The sequence below is a fragment of the Mus musculus genome, chromosome 3 (genome assembly GCF_000001635.26).
Source record: "Mus musculus strain C57BL/6J chromosome 3, GRCm38.p6 C57BL/6J".
In the NCBI taxonomy this organism is placed as follows: Eukaryota; Metazoa; Chordata; class Mammalia; order Rodentia; family Muridae; genus Mus; species Mus musculus.
In genome coordinates, this window is record NC_000069.6 from 27098848 (window position 1) to 27122227 (window position 23380).

Genomic DNA, 23380 nt, shown 5'->3' on the forward strand with positions numbered 1-23380 from the left:
GCATATGATCTTCGCAATACCAAGGGCCTCTCCTCCCAGTGATGGCTGACTAGGCCTCAGCAGATGTTAATTAACTTCCCGAGAAGTCGCTGGCTTTTCTATGAGGTACTGATGGCTTGGTGTTAAGTCTGTGAGAGTCAGTAGGTTCTTTAGTTAAAACCTCGGGTCCTCAGGCTTGGTTGGAGGCAGCACCTTAGACCTCCTGAGTCATCCTATTGATTCTCTCTGAATTCTTATTTTAAAGATAAGTGTGAGTGTGAGTATGTGTGTGCTATGTCATATGGGCCCTGGGAACCAAACTTGGGTACTCTGAAAGAGCAGGAAATGTTTGTAACTGCTGAGCCCCCTTCTCCAGACCCCTCTTCTTAATTTTTAAAGCAAAATTAGAGAGGATAAAAATGACATCATGGAAATAATCTAAAATTAAGTCATATATTCCCAGAGTGTTGTATTAATTATATGCCCAACTACTATATGTATAGGTGTGCATTCTCATGGGTGTATATTTCACTCCACATGAAAACCGAACAGAACTGCAGCATTCTAAGTAACAATAATTATTAAATTGCTGAGCAATCTAAACTTATTCTTTCAAAGGTCAAAGTTAATCATCGTTAGAATCTTAAACTACGCCCAAAACACGCAGAAGCTTAAAGCCCAAGAGTGGGTATAATCAAGATAAACTAAAAGTCTACCTTTTTAAAATGCATATAAACAGCTAACTATATCTAAACTCAGGGCTTGTAAGCTAACGGGCTCTGTCCCCATCCAGGCGAGTAAAAGCACTAAAACACTTGCACTCAAGTGATACAAGGGCTTCCACAGGAACTCCTCCCCGGGCAGAGGTCTGATTTACTAGAAAAGGCCACAATGGACGTACACCACTAGAATACCATTCTCCTTTAGATGATCCTTCTCCTAAGAGAAATTTTGTAAAAACCTGCTTCTTGTGAACTTAATTTTTGTAAAACCATCTTTATTTGGCAATATGCAAAACCTATTTAACCTAACTTACTATCAATTCAAAGCAACAGTAAAGTTGTGAATTCAGAAGACCAAACCCACAGAAAGAGATTGGATCTAGAAAGTGTTTTCTTTTCTTCTATAAATACAATGAGCTCCCATTAAACTTCATGAGACTTGTCTCCATTACTGTTTGCCATAGCTCCTAATTCTTCACAAATGTCAGTGTTGACTAACGGGTTTTTTTTTTTTGTTTTGTTTTTTTGAAATTTGGAAAAGAAAAGACAATACGTAACTTTCCTCTAGTAATTCTAAAGCCCCTAGCTGGGGAGGCAGGACGGTGCCTTAAGCATTCTAAAACTGAATTGCAGACTGTTCAGAAACACTTAAGTATGTGCCCGACTTCGGATTCCAGAGAAATTTCTATACTTTAGTATATATACATCAAGCCAATTGAAAAAAAAATAAACCTTAGTCCAATGTTACTGGAACTCATCAAACAGAAATATAACATTTATAAAGTAAGAAGCCAGGCCAAAACAAGCTTCTCTTCTTACGGAAATTAGAATGCCTCAGTTATAGTAAAAGTTTCACATCCAATAAGCTACATAGTAGGTATGTAGCTAACCCAATAAAAGGAGACTCTTAGCTGGGCATGGGAGCGCATACCTTTAGTTTCAGCACTTGGAAGGCTAAGGTAGACAGGCATCTTGAGAGTTTGAGGCCAGCTTGGTCTACATAGTAGCTCCATGACAGCCAAGGCTACATAGACCCTGTCTACCACCACCACCACCCCCAAAAAAATTGGGAGGGGGGCAGGATCTTTCAATTGCTTTTATAAGTAAAATAAAAGTTAGAGGTTTAGACAGTAAAACAACTCCATTACTTTGTAAGCTAAGCTAAAACTTTCAATTAAAAAAATTTAGAAAGTTTTTTAAAAATAGATTGCTTAACATTATCAAAGTGCAGCAACCTATGCATCTAAGCAAGGCCTTGACCACATTACCCAATACTTACTGCTAAGGATGATGTGCTGGACAGACGGCTCACAGCAAGCTTGCCACTGCTCGGAGGACTCCTTCCCTCTGAGCTATGGGATGATGAAAGAGCCATCCGCAGGGCTCTCTTGGGAGTTTTGGAAAAAGAGAATGCCCTTGTAACCTGAAGTTTAAAAGTATTAACATTAGTTATAGCTAGACAAACTTAAGATGGTCCATAAAAATGTGTCTACACAAAGAAAGCCCAATCTATCACTTTCCACAAAAAGGATGGTAGCTAGCCTGGGACACAAGAACTTAGGGCTTGCTGTGGTGCTTGTTTTCTGTTTTCCTGTTTGTAGGGCTGGGGTTGGACCCAGGAATTCTGTGTGCTAAAAAGCTTTATCCTCAGCTAAACCCCTGCTAAGGGTTTTCTCTTACTCTGGCACAGTGTAGACGTGTAATCCAACACCACTTAAACCCTAGTGCCTTCAGTGCAAGTGAAGGCTCCCTCTGAATCATACTGTCTAGGTCGTCTCCTATGCTGCATTGTTGAGTGAGGGTGTATGTAAAGGTAGAACAGGGCCTCCCTCTCAAAGGGAACAAAACACAGCTCTAAGGCTGCAAGTGCTCTGTGGCTCTCTGAAACTCTACTTCTACTCTTTTTTGGTTTTGTTGAAACATATTCTCTCTACCTCGCCCAGTCAGGCCTGGAACTCAGAGACCCACCTGCCTCTGCCTGCCTCTCAAGTACTGATAATAAAGGTGTGCGCCAGCACACCCAGCTCACTTCTACTTTCCGTTACTAATATAAGATGATAACATGAACAGAGCCTAGATTTCCTAACTCAAGTCATGCTTTGCTGAAAACTGTTTTGGGCATTAAGATGAATGTAAATGCACTTATACCTAAATCACCAACAACTCACTCACGTCTGGTTCATACAATAGTCACTGCAACAAGAATGCAACAGCAAGCCGGGCTGTGATGGTGCACGCCTTTAATCTCGGCACTTGGGAGGCAGAGGCAGGCGGATTTCTGAGTTCTACAAAGTGAGTTCCAGGACAGCCAGGGCTACACAGAGAAACCTTGTCTCAAAAAAAAAAAAAAAACAAAAAGAACCAAACCAAACCAAACCAAACCAAAAAAAGAATGCAACAGCAAGCTATTTGTAAGCACTGTGACAAAGAAGTCACTGACCATTATAAAATGTAATCTGTGAGTCATTTCCAAGTACTGTAGGTCAGCTTTGTTGTAAACTGGGGTATGTGTGTGTTTGTGTGTTTACACGTGCATGCACGAGTGTACTTATGCGGGTACAGTACAGGGCCCCCTGATGTGTATCAGGCAGGTGCTTTCTACTTTTTTCTTGCTAAAGATGGGATCTCTCCTAGCATGGACTTCACCAAGTCGGCTACACTAGCTGACACCAAACTCCAGGAGTGCTCCCGACTCTGCCGCAGCTCCGTAGGTTCTAAAGAGAGAACTCACTCAGGTCCTCACAACAGCTCTAGACCATTCTGTTATTGGTGTTGAAGGCAACGTTCCTTTAATTTAATGTGAAAAGCACATTTAGAGATATCCTCAGAATTTCACTAGAACTCACCTTTTTTGAAGTCTTCTTTATTGCTCTAGATGCTCGACTCAATGTACTATCCATATCTTTTGTATTTACTTCAAAGGATTCTGGATCAGCCACATACATAAGATTCTCCTGTTGAAAAATAAAGTTCAAAAACCAACTGTTTCTAAAATCAAACCATTAAGCACTCATGCCCATTCCCACACATGGTAACATTTATAGATGAAGCTACCTCAGACGTGTGACATGGGCTAGGATGTGGCTCAGTGGTAAAGCACATATGTCCTGGATCTGACCATCGTGCCACCCTACCCCACTATCGACAACAGTGTACTTAATTTCTACCCTGAAAAACAGTAACTTGGAGATAATGAAAAATAATTATGTAAACGAACAGTTTACTATAGACCACATAATTCAAACAGGGAATACATCCATACAAAATCTTACTACCTACCCTAAAACTGAACATTATTTAAAACAGTGAATGTTCTTTTAAATTTATCCCTCAAAGCCAAAAAAAACCACACACTTCCCTTAAGAGACGCACACCTGACTTTCTTCCTCAGTTTGTGTCTGGAAGAAATCTAAATTAGAAGTTCTGGCCCGACATCCTGAGTCCCTACGGAAAAAGCAGCTAGATATCAGGGTATATGTAACACCCTGGAAACTGCAAATATTTTGTGTAAATATGAGTGAAGTGCTCTTTCCAAAAAAGAGGGTTCACAGATTATAGAGTACATTCCCCAAGGAGCAAAAGCCCTCCTAGAGCAAGCAAAGAACCATGCACCAAAAATTACCCTTAAAACAAGATAACCTTTGTCAGAACACGTCCAAGAATGGAGACATGTGAATGGAATGCTGAGTGCTTGTGAGAAAACTCCAAGAAAGCAACTCAAGAGTCTTCTGACCTCAGTTTCTTCAGAACACGGACTTGTTCTTAGAATGTGTTTCCGTGTCCCTCCCAGGTGCGTGGATTTGAGTGAGTTTACTTCAGATTTTTCAGTACAACTGGCTATTGTTTTTATGTCTCTATGGAAAACCATGTTTTTGCCTCCTGGAGCTTATCTGTATGATTGTACAATTTACTCACAGGACCTTTTTTTTTTTTAAGATTTATTTACTATACATAAGTACACTGTAGCTGACTTCCGTCGCACCAGAAGAGGGCATTAGATCTCATTACAGATGGTTGGTTGTGAGCCACCATGTTGCTGGAAATTGAACTCAGGACCTACGGAAGAGCAGTCAGTGCTCTTACCCGCTGAGCCATCTCGCCAGCCCCCACAGGACTGTTCTTAACCTTCAGTTATTATAAATTGTCTGATGCTCTGAATAAAGCTATTGTATGAGACTCCTCATTTATTGGCTCCATTTTCCCAGATCTCACAACATCTAAAGTACCAGACAGCCCTTCTCCAAATAATTACAAATATTACTTTGGACTTTCAAAGGGGAAGTCTACCCATTATTCCTATGAAGGGTTTCCCCTTTAAATCCATAAATCTAGACTGAAAAAGATCAATGACCTCATTCTTCAGGCACTGAGAAGCCACAAGTTAGCATGACCAGGCCTGTAACTGCAGAACTGTGAATACCATCTTTTAAAGTACAAGGAGAAAGCCTGATAAAACTCAGAACTGACTGAAATGCCAAACTACAAGCAAATTATTAAACAATATGTCCTACAATTACAATGGCTATTTATTTTAAAAGGCTATTTAAAATAAAACAAAAGTTAACTATGTATGCCTATTTTGCTCTCCACCATTAGCAGCCAAACAGCTTATTTTGCTAAAGCTTTCTTAGTTTCTTCACGTTTCTTCACACTTGGGGCCGAAGATGTCGCCCAGGCATTAACTGATACACTGCTGTAGCAGAAGCCAGCGTGCAGTCCTCAGCACCCATTGGAAGACTCCCATCTGCCCTGTTCCTCTGTCCTCTGCCTCCCCCACACGCACATATTTGCCCTACATGCATATAGCTAGAAATAAGATGAACCTTTTAAAATTAAAAACAAGACAAAGTCATTTGGCCGCCTTCAAACCACTTGTTTCATTTGACACATCTGTTAAATTACAGACTAATCCAATCTCCAACAGATAACAGTATTTGTAGATATATGTCCCTTAAAGGGAAGTTAAAGTCAAAAAATAACAAGTGTATTTTATTACTTATTTTTGTCCATTTTTATTTTACATTCCTTATTAACATATGGACACCTCTTTTGTTAAACTCTGTAACTTATGTTCCTCCTGTCTTACCAAGTACTTACTGCTTAAAAGAGATAATACATGCCACATATATTTGCTTTTGAAATGGTCTCTCATCTTTTCACACTTATTTATAATATACGTGGAAAGAAATAGGATATACATCTAAGTTCTTGTTGTAGTGCCATGGGCTAATAACTTTAATTAAAGTCTACACTAATATGACAGCCTTATTTCAAGACCATGTATTCTGGAGCTAAAGAAATGGCCCAACAGTAGTAAAGAGGACTGCTTTGCAGAGGTCCTGAGTTTGATTCCAAACCCCCACCTGTCAGTTCCCAACCGCGGGTAACTACAGTGCCTAGGATCCAATGCCCCCTCTGGCCTCCCTGTGCACTGAATGCCCCGACACACAAACGGCAAAATACCCATCTGTGTAAATTACTTTCTGTAAGTTTCCTCTTCCTATAGGTTCATGTATAAACGTTAAAACAGGGCGATACACTCTGATCACTATCACTTTTTAAAGTACAATTTCAGGGCCAGAAAGATGAAACCAGTGAGTGTGGCGTCTGTCTGCAAGCCTGATGCCTGTATCCGATCGATCCCAGAACCAACTGTGGTGGAAAAGCAACACACTCCCACAAGCTATCCTCTGGGCTTCCTGCTCCAGTGCACAGTGCCATCCACATCCACTCTCCCAAATAAACAAACGTCCCAATCAAACCTTAAGTATAAGTTACTATTTCAAATGGTATTAGCACTACTAAAATTTCTAGGTATCATTGTATTTTCTTTAGAAATTCTCTTAGGGATCATTCTGTCAAATTCCAAAAGTTTTCTATAGGATTTTAGAGACAAAAGAAATCCATAAACTAACTGAAGATGAATCAACACCTGTTTATTAACATTCTCACTCAGGAATATCTTATCAAGGGCTCAATACTGCAGATTTCTGTTTCATTCTTTTTATGCTGGATATTGACAGCAGGTCTTAGAAATTGCTACCACTGAACTATAATCCTAGCCAAACACAAACATCTTAAAATAGCTTGCATGTTTCTTAACAGACGATTCCTACACATTTCCTAACAGATGACACTGAGATGTCATTAAGGATAACTACTGACACAGGCGTGTGCTCTCACTACTTTACCAAACAGTTGAAGGTCCTAACAGGTCTGAGGCTCCTCTAATCTCCTCAGCAGTGACTGGCACCCTAAGTGAGTGCCACACACCTCCTGCTCCAGGTAACAGTGAGGTTCTGCTCCCTGCCCTGCTTTACACATAGCACCACCAATTACGTGCGCACTGAAGCGCTGCGCTGCTTCCCAACGGGGATGTAATTTCATAGCTGTGCAAACAAAACCACAATGCTACCTTACAGAAGGACCACGATGGTGTGCAGCGTACTACTGGCTAAAAAGATGCCAGGGACTGACTCCCTGGCATCAACACACACATATTCCTACTCTTCATTGGGAAGTCCAAACATTTAAATATAATTTCTGTGCATTTGACTTGTTCAACTTGCAGCACTGTTTTAAAATCAGAAAGCTGAAAATTACAATGGAGAATAGTAGAAAATTATGTGAACAAGGACTATGTAAAATAGTATGGCTGGCCAAAAACTTAATGTATTAGAGATTCACCTATTTACAGGGAAAAAAAGAAAAAAAAAGAAAGAAAGAAAACCAGAAACAACCTAGGTACCAATGCATGATATTATAGAGAAAATCGCCCAGGTGATTCTAATAAACATATATTTTCAAAGAAAGCATACACCTAATCTTTTGTTTCTGGAAGGACAAAGCATAACAAAACCACACACTCCTGAACGGAAAGACCAATGGGATAGGGAAAAGGTATGCTGTATTACTGCAGCGTATCTATTTTATTTGTCTTTACTTTTATGTACAAATATCATTTTTAAAAAGTCATAGCATAAATATATAACTAAAATTTATTTCTTGAATTAAAAAAGCCTCAGTTCATATAATGAAGCAAACTCCACCTATGCCCCATTTCTGTAAACTGCTCTTTACAGTGGAGGAGCTGGGAACTGTAGACTCTGGGGTCTGAGGGCTGGCTCAGCAGTAAGAGCATCTACTGATCGCCCTCAGGACCCAGTGTTTCCCAGCACCCACATGGGACTTTCATCTTTCAACTCCACTTCTGGGGATCAGGTGGCCTCTCTGGGCCTCTCCAGGCACTGCACACACATGCACAGGCATGCAGGCAAAACATTGACACACAAATAATAAACTGTAGCAATTGATATAAGTGAGTGAAAAGGGTGGTGTCTCGCCGGGCAGTGGTGGTGCACGCCTTTAATCCCAGCACTTAGGAGGCAGAGGCAGAGGCAGATTTCTGAGTTCGAGGCCAGCCTGGTCTACAAAGTGAGTTCCAGGACAGCCAGGACTACACAGAGAAACCCTGTCTCAAAGAACAAAACAAAAACAAACAAACAAAAAAGGTGGTGTTAGCAAGTTCATGATCTATTTTCCTATTGCAATAACTATTTCTTTAATTCTTTCATTTATTTTTTAAACCTTTTCTTTTTGCTATAACAATTAATGAGTATATAATAACTACCTAAGAACTAAGAAGGGGGAAAGTAGTTTCATGGTTATTTTCTCAAAGAAATAAATCCTTCTGAGTTGAGAAGATAAACCATAAGCTCTTTTGCAACCGGAGAAGGCTTTCCTTCAAGATGAAGCAAAGGAGAAATGCCCAGGTACTCCACTAGAGGACTGAATAACAACAAGCTGTTCGCTGAGATCCAAGGAGGAAGGAAGCACTCTCCCAGCTCTCAAACATGGAGAAAAGTGAGAGGAGCAGGCAAACGTGCTCGTGGGGGAGATCCTGTTACCTCTCATTAGTAATTACAGCACTTTCAAAAATATCCTTTATTTTTAATCGTTTTCTCTGAGTTTCTCAAATAAAATATGAACGAAATCTAAAGCAAAGCTCAGCTCCTATTTCCTGAAATAATTCCGTAATTCTGAAAACATTTACAGTTGAGTCAAGTGTGTCACACAGAGAAGAAGCTATGGGAAGGCAGTTTTTCAATTACCGCCCAATGCCTATAGACCCCAGAGGAACACAGAAACAAGTGCTGAATTTACGACTGAAAAACACTAGCCTCTCCTGAGGTACAGAGCCAACTGTAAGTGAAAGGGAGTCAGTTATGGCTTACAAGTTTACACAGGAATGCTAGTTAACGTGCACACACAGACTGATCTCACATTTCTGGTATCTAAGGACGATAAAAGTACCTAACACATGAGTTACCCAGTCCTCCTTCTTTCCCTTCCTTAAGCTTAACTCCCTGGCTCCCACAGGCACAAAACAAATTATCTTTAGACTATAAGAAACAAAAGAACTGCAGGTTTAAACTTGCATAATACCCAATTTATCACATTATACATATGCAAATATTTCAAAATGTAGAAAAAAATCTAAAATCTGGAATACTTGGGATCTTAACATTTAGGATCCAATAGTTTTGAATTCTAAGTGATATATGCATCTTATATATAATCTACAGAATAGTTAATAAAAATCATATATTAACTTCATTATAAATAATACTGGCTCACAAGAATAAATATCTTCCTACAGTTCCTATGTCTATTCCCCTTTAGTTATAATTCTGCTTACAAAATTATTAAAAAATCAAAATACTGTTATTCATAAGCAATCAGTGGCAATAATTAAAGTTAAGATATAGAATATATTTAATGTGTATGGGTATTTTGCCTATATGCATGTATGAATAAATGTATGTGTGTACACTACATGCATGCCTAGTGCCCACACAGAAGATGGACATGGGCATTGAATCCCTGGGAACTGGACACAGAGTGTTTTAAGCTGGCATGTGGGTGCTGGGAACAGCACCTGAGTGCTATGCAAGAACAGCCAGTACTCTTAGCCACTGAGCCACCTCTCCTGCCAAGATATAGAATACGGTTTTTATTTTTTATTAGAAACTCTGAGTTAGTGTCAAAAATACTAAATAATGGCATACAGCATTTAACTCTCAAGTTACTTCTTCTAGACTTAACTATATTGGCCAAAGATAACAATGCTTAAGTTCATGTATTCATAAAACTATACCATTGGTATTAAAGGTATGTGTATAGGGTGTGTAGAGTGTATAGGGTGTGTAGAGTGTATGAGTGTGTGTGTGTGTTTGTGTGTGTGTGTATGTGTGTCACAAAAAAACACCTCCCTGACTGAAAATATACATGGTGGGAAGAGACTGGAAACGTTGCTGTATATATTCTGAGTTAACACTTTAAGCAGACTAAACTTTACACATTACATTCTGAAAACACAGAACATGGGGAATCATATAATTAGGAAGCAGAGATAACACAGCGATTTGACTGCCCTGCCCCTACAAGTGTGGCTGCTATGTCACATGTGCATCAGTAGGTGGCAGAGAGACAGGCTATTTCTTCACTCTGTTCTGATTTGTGAACATTTAAATGATTGATTAACATTCCTTAACATTCCCTGAAAAAAACTAAGTCTGGCATGATCACCAGTCCAGTGCCAGATGGGGAGCTAGCTTGAGACGATCACCAGTCTGGCACCTCCAAGGCCCAGATGGGCATCCAGGGTGGAAAGCAAACTGGATACTAGAAGAACTACACCTAGGACCATGAGCCCTGGGCAGGAGTGAGCCCACGACAGATTAGCCTTACATGGGGCCACTCAGGTGGACCCAGTAAGGAGATGAGCCCAAGCTGACCACCAGACCAGTGCCGGTAGGGCCTGGTCAGGGAGCTAGCCTTAGATGAGCACCAGTCTGGCACCACAAAGGCCTGGGGGAGTAGACCATGCCTGAGAGGACCCCTGCCCAGCACTATAACACATGAGCTGGGCAGAGCACGTGCTCCTGAGACCACTTCAGAGATAACCCCAGACACTCAGCGACCAAGGAGCCACTAAGTAGAGCAAGTAGGTGGTGGAGACTTGGAAGAGAAAGAGAAACGGAAGGACGTGGGCACAATGAAGAGACAGAACTGGAGACTCAGGGGTAGGAACAGCCTGATGTGAGCGGCCAGTGACGTCACCTGGATCCTGGACAGTGCTGCAACTTTGGGGGGGGGGGGGGGTAGGTGGCCTTGCAGCAGCAGGGGTCTGTTACCAAAGGCCAGGTGGATGTCCCTGATCTGGGCTGCCTCTTAGGGACATGTTGATATCTGAGGGTTTGCAGAACTGTTTTTTGGGTTATGAAAGTAAAAGAGCTGACCCCCAACCCTAGCCTGATGCCATACTTGGATGAGCACCCTTCCCCATAAAAATGCAGTAGTTGCAGATAAGCTAGCCAGAGGAGGAGCATAAGGAGAGCTGGCCCTACTCCTCACCTGCTACAAGAGTAGAGCTGACCCTGATGAGGGTTGGGTGGAAGGCCAAGAGCTGGCCCAATGAAGTGAGACTGAAAAGTCAGCAGGCAGGCCAGCTCAGGGCCCAACCCAGGACTTTGAATTTGCCCTCCCTAACATCTACCCCAGCAATAAACTGCTGGAGTGCATGAGGGGACCAGTCCTATAGACCCAAAACCAGAGGATCCCCATGACACAGGGTGACAACAGGATATTTGAGAGGAGTCCCAGTGCTTCCAATATTGATAGTTCAGCAGAAGTCAAAAGCCTTGACCCAAACCAAAGTCATTAAAATGAACATTTGCAAGCAAAGAAATGTAGACAAAAGAGTCTACTGTGAGACACACTGTGAAAAACTACAGCTCCCACAAGATTTTTTTTTCTCTGTTGTAGGGGAGGCTGTAAGGGTGAAAGGCAGGTACGAGAAGAAAAGAGTGGGACTAGGGTACAGCCTGAAATTCACACAGATAAAAGGTCTGACTGAAAATAAAGATGCCTGAGTCCTAGAGTTGGCTATACAACCATCAGTTATTATTCTTGGCTTTAGTTTCACACATATTGTTTTAAAGTTTTCTTTCATCCTGAAAGCTTTGTTAACTCATTTACAAATGGTCAGAATAAATGAAACAGTATATACAATAAAATAATCATACTTATTTTACTCAGTTAAACAGCCTTAAGCTGGTGTGGTAATCCTAACAGGTCTGAGGACTCCCTGGGATTACATACCAAAGGAGACTTCAACAACAAAATGAGCAAGCAGCTATTATTTAGGGAATTTTTTTTTTAAAGTCAAAAACTATTGATTAAAAAAAATCAGAATTGCTTTTTTAAAAATGACCAGTTGTACATATATTTATATCATTTGAACATACATATTTAGAAACATACTTTCTTCAATATGGCAAAATATTCTCAAATAAGACATTAAATGAGGGGCTTTAAATTATTTTACTATGTGTGAAGCCTTAAACTCAGAAAAGAGCTTACTGATGTCACCAAATTTTTCAATGCATAAGCAAATCTTAAGGCAAAAAAATTTCAACAAACTGGAATAATTTTGTGCTGTATCAGAACATAGGTAAATGTTTGCTGCCATCTTGTGGATAATTATATTATCTGAAATTTTCTGCATTTGTTGCTTATAGTTCAGTTCTAATATGATTATTCATCTTATAGCCAATAATTACACTTTAAGCAAAACTTTTCATTAGCTTTGCATTTCAATGTTACAAAGTTATCCACCTAGAAAAGACTGCATAAGCCATTCTGTTACTTACCCTGATATATGTAATATCATTATAAGGCAAGTGTAAATTTGGTAAAATGTTATTCCCCTGGGAAGGCCCAAGAAACTCTTAATACTATTACTACACAGTGTCAATTTCTTTCAGCAACAGATCTATTCGCTGTATCATTTCTGCAGAGTAAGGGCTCTCTATCTAACAACCTGACAAGATCACGTTATCTTCCAAGGGGCCTTGAATTCATCCAAGAGCTACGATAGAATCTCAAATAACTGGCAATTCATTTACTTCCAGTCATCTCATTGTAATCTGTCTAGTATAAAGGTACTTTAAGAGTTGCTGTGAGAAACCTGGACAGGCAACGTGTCGGGAAAGGTACTGCTTTCAGTAAGAAAGAAAACAAAATGCTCTTTCTTTTACTACAGTCAAGCTCCCCTAATCTAACAATGTGAAATCATAATCCAATGCTCCATGAAGCAGTGTGCACTTAATACTGAATCTTGGAGCAACTTGTCTCATAACTTCAGACGAGAGATATATCTGACCAGGAAAGTCTACAGATACCCCACATCTGAAAAACTTTGCCAACATGTGAGACACTTTTGGTTCCAAGCATTTTGAAAGAGGAATATTCTGCCAATACTATCCATACCTAAGAAGGCCGATGGAAATTACGGGATAGGAGCGAAGGAAGCCAGAGGCTGAGGTGGCAAGCAAGACGGCACAGTGATAGGAAACAAGGTCATCCTAAGTGCTAAGGAAAGTCAGACGAGTGGGTACAGTGTCTGCTTTTAACTTAACCAAGAGGCAAGGTGCAGCACTCTCTCCTCCACTTGAAGCAAAGGGGGAAGATGCCTCTGGCCTAGGAAGAATTAAGTTCAGGCCCTGGACTTGAAACTCACCAAAGGGCATACCATGATGAAACCAATACTGAGCAAAGTTCCAAAACCAGGGGCTATACTGAAGAACCATGCTAACCAACAGCAGAAAGACTGCCTCTACCACCAGGATGCTTAATCTGAGCCAGATCCTACGGAGCCCAGGCCTTTGGAGGGTTATTTGGGTTAGGATGTGGTAAGGCCTGTCTACTGTGGGTGGCACTCTTCTGCTGCAGCACGCTGGGATGCTGACCTATGGAAAGAGAAGGAAAAGCGAGCACACGCATCACGGCCTCCTCACTGTGCGAGGCCGTGACCAGCCACTCAGAGCTCCTACTGCCTTGGCTTCACCACTAGGATGGACTACACACTCTACAACTTAAGAAAAACTGTTTTAAGAAAACTCAAGTTTCAAGAAGACAGAAAAGATTCAACACTCAGCAGACACTAAATAGTGATGGGAGCAATTAAAAAAGATCACTGTGCAGAAAAAAATTCACCATGTTACAAAGATAACAGAAAAAAGCATCAATGTCAGGTTAAGTCAAATAACAAAAATAAAATACTGAGTTCAAAGTTCAAAGGCAGGCCATCTCAAAAGTACAGTCACAGGAAGAAAAAAAACAGGAATGAAGAGAGCTTGCAACAACTTTGGCACACCGCTGAGCAAAGACTTTCATTACTGGATTTCAGAAGGGTTTTCATTTGAAGGGGCTGAAGAGATGGCACTGGTGGCTCTTTCAAAGAACCTGAGTGTGATTCCCAGCACCCACATGGTGGCTCACAACCATCTGTAACTCCAAGTCCAGTCAGGCCACAAACATACATGCAGGCAAAACACTGGTGAACACAAAATGGTAATTTTTTTAATTAAAAAAAAAAAAGTTAGAAAACAACTTGTAAAACAGCTACATAAGACATTATATTGCCTGATACGGGGCTCAAGTCCCTTCCAGCCGGCCCACTGCTGCACCGAGGTCCCTGGACTGGGGGAGTCTGCGGACACCCGCAAGGACCCACACAGAATCTGCCACGGGATCCTAAGACCTCTGGTGAGTGGAACACAGCGCCTGCTCCAATCCAATCGCACAGGACCTGAGACTGCAGTAATTAAGGAAGCAGGTAACCCGGCCTGATATGGGGCTCAAGTCCCTTCCGGCCGGCCCACTGCAGCACCGTGGTCCCTGGCCCAGGGGAGTCTCCGGACACCCGCAAGGACCCACACAGGATCAGCCACGGGATCCTAAGGCCTCTGGTGAGTGGAACACAACTTCTACCAGGAGGCAGGTTCAAACACCAGATATCTGATCACCATCCCTGCAAGAGGAGAGCTTGCATGCAGAGAGTACTCTGACCACTGAAACTAAGGATAGAGCTAGTCTCCCAGGTCTGCTGATAGAGGCTAACTTAATCACCTGAGAATTCGGTATTCCTCGGGTGAGAATTCACAAAGAATTCTCACCCGAGGAATACCGAATGGCTGAGAAGCACCTGAAAAAATGTTCAACATCCTTAATTATTAGAGAAATGCAAATCAAAACAACCCTGATATTCCATCTCACACCAGTCAGAATGGCTAAGATCAAAAATTCAGGTGACAGCAGATGCTGGCGTGGATGTGGAGAAAGAGGAACACTCCTTCATTGTTGGTGGGATTGCAAGCTTGTACAACCACTCTGGAAATCAGTCTGGCGGTTCCTCAGAAAATTGGACATAGTACTACCAGAGGATCCCGCAATACCTCTTCTGGGCATATATCCAGAAGATGTTCCAACCGGTAAGAAGGACACATGCTCCACTATGTTCATAGCAGCCTTATTTATAATAGACAGAAACTGGAAAGAACCCAGATGCCCCTCAACAGAGGAATGGATACAAAAAACGTGGTACATTTACACAATGGAGTACTACTCAGCTATTAAAAAGAATGAATTTACAAAATTCCTAGGCAAATGGTTGGACCTGGAGGGCATCATCCTGAGTGAGGTAACCCAATCACAAAAGAACTCAAATGAAATGTACTCACTGATAAGTGGATATTAGCCCAGAAACTTAGTATAGCGAGATATAAGGTACAAGATGCAAAACACATGAAACTGAAGAAGAACGAAGACCAAAGTGTGGATACTTTGCTCCTTCTTAGAATTGGAAACAATTACCCATGGAAGGAGTTACAGAGACAAAGTTTGGAGCTGAGATGAAAGGATGGACCATCTAGAGACTGCTATATCCAGGGATCCATCCCATAATTAGCCTCCAAACAATGACACCATTCCATACACTAGCAAGCCTTTGTTGCAAGGACCGTGATATAGCTGTCCCTTGTGAGACTAGGCTGGGGCCTAGCAAAAACAGAAGTGGATGCTCACAGTCAACTATTGGATGGATCACAGGGCCCCCAATGGAGGAGCTAGAGAAAGTACCCAAGGAGCTAAAGAGATCTGCAACCCTATCGGTGGAACAAAATTATGAACTAACCAATACCCCGGAGCTCTTGACTCTAGCTGCATATGTATCAAAAGATGGCCTAGTCGGCCATCACTGGAAAGAGAGGCCCATTGGTCAGGCAAACTTTATATGCCCTAGTACAGGGGAACGCCAGGGCCAAAAAAATGGAAATGGGTGGGTAGGGGAGTGTGGGGGGGGGGAGTGTGGGGGGGAGTGTGGGGGGGGGGCTTTTGGGATAGCATTGGAAATGTAATTGAGGAAAATACGTAATAAAAAAAAATTAAAAAAAAAAAAAGACATTATATTGCCAGGCCTGGTGGCGCACGCCTTTAATCCCATCACTCAGGAGGCAGAGGCAGGTGGATTTCTGAGTTCGAGGCCAGCCTGGTCTACACAGTTCCAGGACAGCCAGGGCTACACAGAGAAACCCTGTCTCGAAAGACAAAAAACAAACAAACAAACAAACAAAAAACCCAAAAAACAAAAAGACATTACATATGCAAAATTACCTTAATATAAATCTACTAAACTCCCTGATTAAAAGGAAAAGCATCTACAAAAAGCACACCGTGCATTCCAAGTGCCCAAAAGCCTCACTATAAAAGTGCAGCCACAGAGCTAGAAAGTTAAAACTGACCATCTGGGAATCAGGGACTTGGGATATTTCATGGGCCTAAAAATTTAAAAACCCTTCAGGAAACAACGTAGGTTTTCAGTATTCTGAGTAAAACTAAAGGCTCTCTCCGATGTATGATTAAGTGGCCACTGGAAATGTAGTCATTCACTCTGGTTGCACTGTGCACGCTCACACCTGTATGTGACACAGGTTTAAGAACTTACAGCATCTGCCTTACAAATGGTGTTGGCTACATGTCGGCACAGCATCTTCAGCCAGCTCTCCTTTGGAAGCTCCTCTGACGTCATCTGGAAGCTGAGCAGTACATTGGCCTGTTCTGTTGGTGGCCTTACAAGCAAGGCAAAGGCATTGTGACAATCTAGGGTTCCAGAACAACCATAAACAATGTTAGTCCTTAGCTATTAGACATTCGTTTCCACCGAACACCAAAATCACCTCCCTCCTCTCTCTGCCCTGCTTTTTTCAACTCAAAGGGAGCATCAGTGCAGTCATTTGAAGACTGGGAAGAATTAACCACATATTAGCAACCAAAGGAACCTGAGAACAAGTAAGCAGGGTTCTGTGACTGTGAAGTGTCTCACTGATAGGTTAATAAAAAATAGGTAACATTGCTTAGCATTCTAGTAATTTCAAAAGTAAAATGAGAGCATGTATCACTAACATACATAAATCAAATTCAAAGGGTACAAATATCAAAACATAATTGCTTTGTAATTGAGATGCTAAAATAACATTTTAAAATTACAATGAATGACCATGTGGAGGCCAGGGCAGCTGTGGGAGGACTGCTCTCTCCAGCACAGGGTCCCTGGGACTGAACTCAGATAATCAAGTGCTCTCTATCTCCCTGATCTGCATCTTACAGATACTCACTCGTGTGTTTTGAACACTTTCACAACCACAACTCCACCAAATTTAAGTAAATGCCTCATCATAGGCTCTACAAAACAGAATTGAACAGGTGAAAACCAGTTTTGTAAGTTACTGTGCACTGGAGAAGTGGCTCAGGGATAGGGGAATTGACAAGTAGGTGCAAAGCCCTGGGTCTGATTAGTAGCAACACACAGGAGAAAGAGGAGCTGCTCATGTCTTACAAACTCAGGAGCAGATCACCTAAAGCACTTCATTTATTTAAAGAAAAAAGAAAAGATTTCCTAAACCAAGACCATGACCACACAACACTAGTACTGCTTAACTAGAAAGCACAACTTAAGGTAGATGTGTAGTGGGGCCTTTTCAGACCTACAGAAAAATCAAATACTAGTCAAGTTAAAAAAGGAAAACTTTCCCTTGGGACAGGATGTCACCAAAAGCGTTTACAGGCTCAGTCTCCAGCTGGGCAAGAGTGGGAGGTTCTAGATGGCTAAGGACATGCCATTTCACAGCTCAGCCATGAGGCCCCATCATGTGCTCTCAGACATGATGAACCATGTCACCACCATTCACAGCAGTGAGACCAAAGAATGGATTGAACTCTCCAAAATCATCAGCCAAAGTATCTTTAGAAATGCATTATCTCAGGACTCTTGTTGCAAGAGAAAACTAGCACACATGTACACATGCCTACTTGTATTTTATTATTTGTTTTTGAGTGACTCATTACGTACCTATAACTGGACTCAAACTCAGAAATCTGCTTTCTTCTGCCTCCCAAATGCTAGGATCGGAGTGAGCCAAGACACCCATCTTTTTCATATGTATGTGTATGTACTTAATCCTATGCCAAGTTACCAGATACTGTGGGCTATTTATTTGATATACATCTACTAATAATCTCTCTTTTCTTTAAAAAAAAAATGGTGTGATTGTCTATTCCTATGCACACTCTCATGCTAGAGTATGTGGACTTTAGTGAACAAATTGTGGGAATGAGTTCTTTTCCTCCACTATGTGGGTGACAGAGACTGAACTCAGGTCACTCTTGGCAGCAGGCACCTTTACACATTGGACCGTCTTGTAATCACTCCCACAACCCCCTTCCCAAATCTTAAAGACATTCCTGGAGCAGGAGAAATGGCTCAGTGGTTAAGACCTCATAGGCTGCTCTGCCAGAGAACCTGGGTTCATTCCCAGCATCCACATGGCTCACAGCCATCTTAACTCCACTCCCACGGGGATGTGTGTCCTCTGTCGGCCTCCGTGAGCACTGTATGGATGAGGCACACAGACATGGACACTAAATAAACATCCATACATAATGGGAAAAAGAAAGAACCCAAAATGCACCATTGGTGAAAAAAAAGTATTAAAATATATGGTCCTGAATAAAACTGGTCGTTTATGTTGGATTTTGAAGAATTATTAGTAAGTTTTGATGTGGGAATAAGACAAGCTAAGGTGCTATTTTAAAGCATAGCCATGTAAAAGTTGTTTGACTTTTAAGAGAGGATATTCCTCAAGATGGTGTAACACTTTCATTAGAAACCATGAAGACATCAGTCTGCACCTAGGGAAGGAGCTGATGGGGAGCCACGTGTGAAGAAAATGGATACATTAATGTATACATAGAGAAATTACAGTAATAAAGCTAAGGCTCAACGAGGACAAGCGAGTTAAGTTAAGGAACGCTTCCTCCATGAGCTTACCTTCTGTCTCTCGGATGTCCAGCACCTTCTTAATCTGAGAAAGAGGCATGAGATGAATGTGCTTCAGAGAAGCGGGGGGCCGGGTGCGGTCGTGAGGACTTCTAAAAGTGCCAATAACCTTGTGCCGCTTTCTTGCTATCTGATTGTAGGGGGAAAGTCAATCATTATTGTAATAAAGCCAAATTTCAAACATTTAAAAATAACAGCGTCAATCACATAAATGTATAGGCAACTAATCTGAAGATTAGCCATGCCAGTTACTATGCAATAAAAGCAAGAGACTGACGAAAAAGCACACATGTAATTATGTAGCCAGATGCTCATGTCCATATTAGGAAAGTTCACAATCAGAAAAGCAGGCCTAGGGATAGAGAGCGCAGAGAGACTCCAGAGCATGAAAGGACAAGACCACGAGGGACAGCAACAGAGGTCTAGAATAACAGTCCCAGCCCCACAGGGGAACAGTTGTTCTGGGGCAGGAGTCTAGGGCTCAAAATGGTGTTAATTTTAGTTTAAGTTAAAAAATTTGAAATCTCTCCTAGTAACAGAACACACAAGAAGTGTGAGATCGGTCCTGTCCTCAGGCTTGCTTACAGAAGCCTGCCAAAGGGAAGCTGCAGAAAGATAAGCATCCACCCGAAACCCCAGCTCTAGGGGGCACTGCAGGAGAGCGGGACTTTCAGTTCCAGGCCACCTCGAGCTACACAGTGAGGCTGTCTCAACAGATCAACAACAGCAACAACAACAACACACACAGAAGCAATAGGAATTATAAATCCACAGTGCTGTATTAGGCTATAACTTTACCTTAACTGGATACCCATGCAAAAGGAAGAAATAGGGAACTGGAGAAGAGCGAAATCAGAAAGAGCTTGTGATTCGTGATATAGTGAGATTTTGCCAAAAGGAAAGAAAAAGGAAAGAAAGAAGAAATCTCCTTTGCAGTAATTCAGATTTTACTGAAAGGCATTATTAACACTAAATGAACATAAATATGTACTTGAATTGAGATCGGTCATCATGAATATGAGAGACACAGTTAAAAATGTATTACCTGGTATTGAGCTAATGAATAAGATAAGGTAGTCAGTATACTACAACTACACTAAAGCAGACACAGATGTGTCTATTCCACATGTCACACATATATTATAATAAATTATATACATATCTTATATATAAATTATATATGCATTTGTGTATAAAACAAATACAAAGGCTCACACACATATCGTGAAAAGTAAGCAGCGGATACTGATTCCTGTGCAATGAACAGATATGCTTTCTTTTTGTTTGGCTAAATGAAATATATTATTTTAAGATTAATTTTTAAAAAGGAAAGAAGAGTATTAAAATTGATAGTACAAGTACTAATAAACCAAGGATAAAAATAAAAACCCAAAGCACAGATAAAATATTCAAATGGAAAATAAATTCCTCAAAGTCATCTGTCATATTTAAGAAAATACAGATGTACTAATATTCAACTGTTCTTAATGTACAGGTATAGTGATTGCTCTTGGTTTTATATTATATAGAAGTATTAAAAGTAACTTTTTAATTTCAATTTTACTGAATTTTATTTTTCTTAAGTGAGTGAAATACTAAGGGTCTACCTAGGAGTATGAATCCTGAAGTGCAAACTTATTATCAGAAATACGGTAGCTGAACAGGCATGGTGACACATGTCTCTAATCCAGCATTTCAGAGGCTGAGGTAGTTTACACCAGCCTAGGAGGCATAGCAAGATCCTGTCTTAAACTAAAGCAGCTGGGCTGTGGGTACACATACTGGTAATGAATGCACTGAAAAGGAAGAGGCAAACAGATTACAAGGCCAGTCCTTGCCAGACTCAAAATAATATAAACAAGAACAAATAGCCGTTTCTAGTCAAGCTACTGAGATAGAAGCTAATAGGACTGCTGACGGCATTTATGTTAACCTGAAACAAGCTAGAGTCATCAGAGAGGAGGGAACCTCAACTGAGAAAATGCCTCCATAATACTCCGCTACAGGCAAGCCTATAAAACATTAGTGATTGATGTGGGACGGCCTGGTCTATTGTGGGTGGTGCCATCCCTGGACTGGAGGTCCTAGGTTCTGTAAGAAAGCAACTGAGCCAAGTCATGTGGAGCAAGGCAGTAAGCAGCACTCTCCATGGCCTCTGCATCAGCTCCTGCCTTCAGGTTCCTGCCCCGAGTTCTTTTGATGATGAACAATGATATGAAAGTATACATGCCAAATACCCTTTCTTCCCTGAGTTGCTTTTGTTCGTGGTGTTTCATCACAGCATTATTAACCCTGACTAGAACGGAGGAGGACAAAAAGTCACTGGACTCATGAAGGTTAAGAGACTGAGGCCAGGGCTTGAAAAGGTACAGAGATGGCCACAATAAGAATTAAAGCACAAGGGATCTTGGGAGCCAATTATGGTAAAATATGAAGGGGATATAAAATTAAAAAACAAATCACAGCTGTACTAAAAGCAAAGATAAATTCCATAAGCAATTGTTAAAGAAACCTAAATAACCCAACCTAACAAAATGAGGCCAGCAGACCTAGAGATTTCAACAGGAAAAAACCTCAAAAACTATTAACAGAAACAAAGAAAACCAGTCAGGCCCCTGCTAATGAACGCACCTTCAGGTAAAATGGGATTAAGATTGACACCTGACCTTGTTTTCAAAAGCAGAGCAGGCTGAGTGGTTATTGCAGGGTGAGATTCGGGCAATTCAGTCACCCAGTGTGTGACTTTTAAACATTACTAGCTAAATGAAAGTATCACTTCTGAACCTCTAAGTACAAGGCCCTTTATCAGAGGTAGGTCTTCCTTGAGATTCCACTGCCCTTTAATCCACTCTGTGCATGCTGTGGTTTCTAAGACTGCTAGTGTTTTATACTTTAAATAATAATGTGCATAATGGAAGAGAGGAGCTCTTTAAGAGAAGTAGCACGGACTTAAAGGAAAAAGCAAAGCCCGCAGACACTTTGATGAGGGCAACAGAAAGTTACCCAGGAACAAACATGTCAAAGAGTATTCTTGTTAATGTCCAAATGAACATCTTTTCTTTTTTGAAATAAAGAACACTGTATTCCTTTCTACCTGTGCTAGATAGTTTAATGTTAACCTGACACAAGCTAAAGTCATCTGAGAGGAAGAAACCGAATGAAGAAAATGCCTCCATAAGATCAGGGTGTAGGCAAGCCTATAGGGTATTTTCCTCGGTGACCGATGTGGGAGGGTCCAGCCCACTGTCGGTGGTGCTATTCCTGCCATGCCTGGGCTGGTAGTCCTGGGCTCTTAAAAAGGAAAAAAAGAAGAAGAGGAGGAGGAGGAGGCTGAGCAAGCCACGAAGTGGCCTCTGAGTCAGCTTCTGACCTCAGGTTCCTGCCCTGACTTCCTTTGGTGATGAACAGTGCTCTGGAAATGTAAGCCAAATAGACCCTCCCCCCCCCCCAAGTTTGCTTTGAAAATGGTGCTTCATTGCAGCAATAGAAACCCTAAGAAACATCCCCTCATTATATTCGCTAATTGTTAAAAAACTCATTATTTGCCTGTGGGGTACCATTGGAAAGAAAATACTGAACATACACAGGTGAGAGTTTTAGAATTAGAATTACTACATCTTATCACTAAAACCTTATTTTAAAGACTTCAATTTGGCACTGTGGCTCATGCTGTCATCCCAGCACTTGGGGAGGCTGGAGTGGAAGGGCTGCCCAGGAATCAAGGCCAGTTTGGGGCTATAGAGTGAGTGAGACACTACCAACATAGGAAAGAGAAATCAAGGAGTCACAGTACTAAGTTAGCAAATTAGTTCCTCAATTGCCTTCATCTTAGCTGCTAAAGCCTACTTCCATTTTCATTAAAAACAAAACAAAACAAAACCCCACCTTGTGTATCTTGAATAAATATACATAAAAACAAGGTTCCCCAGAACTCATCATCTAATTTACTTGTAAGGAATTCTGACTTGGTTTGCATTCTGGAAATTTGTATCAAAGTTAGTATTAGACTTTCTCCCCAAAAGTATTCCGCATTATGAAATCAGCAATTTTTTTTTTGAAAAATAACTGAATATACCTCAAATTTCTATATTGTACTTCGATTAAAGCTTTATTTTAAATAATTAGGGAGATCACAAAATACAGCAGTGTTAAACTTCAATGAGTACAAATTTACCTCGAGGCAGTCATTGAAGAGGAAGAGAGTGACTTGTTCTCCTCGGTCGCAAGGGTGCTCACCAAGGGAAACCGTTTCCACTCGTTGCACCAGGCTCCGATGAGAAGATAAGAGATTAGCCTGTGAACAGTAAAGAAGTAGTCAAATGTTATCAAGCAGCTTTTACAAGCTGCCATTCAAAAGTGGCACTCTGACTGTTAATCTGTTTATATGCATGTTGTCTCTTCGTGTATATGTTTTCTCTGTGTAGCTTACTGCACTCTAGAA

The 23380-nt window shown here is 41.1% G+C and overlaps 1 protein-coding gene and 1 pseudogene across 5 annotated transcripts in view; one reads left to right on the forward strand and one right to left on the reverse strand.

Moving 5' to 3' along the window:
- The window catches only part of Ect2 (ect2 oncogene), a 57032-nt gene that overhangs the window by 1626 nt on the left and 32026 nt on the right, over window positions 1–23380 (reverse strand). For all 5 annotated transcript variants that reach the window (XM_006535385.4, XM_006535386.4, NM_001177626.1 and 2 more), the window contains 5 exons: window positions 23114–23233; window positions 18931–19069; window positions 16549–16703; window positions 3548–3655; window positions 1981–2124 (listed from right to left, as the gene is read on the reverse strand). In XM_006535385.4, coding sequence (XP_006535448.1) covers window positions 1981–2124; window positions 3548–3655; window positions 16549–16703; window positions 18931–19069; window positions 23114–23233 — 666 coding nt within the window. The remainder of the gene's footprint in view (window positions 1–1980; window positions 2125–3547; window positions 3656–16548; window positions 16704–18930; window positions 19070–23113; window positions 23234–23380) is intronic.
- Gm25152 lies at window positions 10135–10248 on the forward strand (annotated as a pseudogene).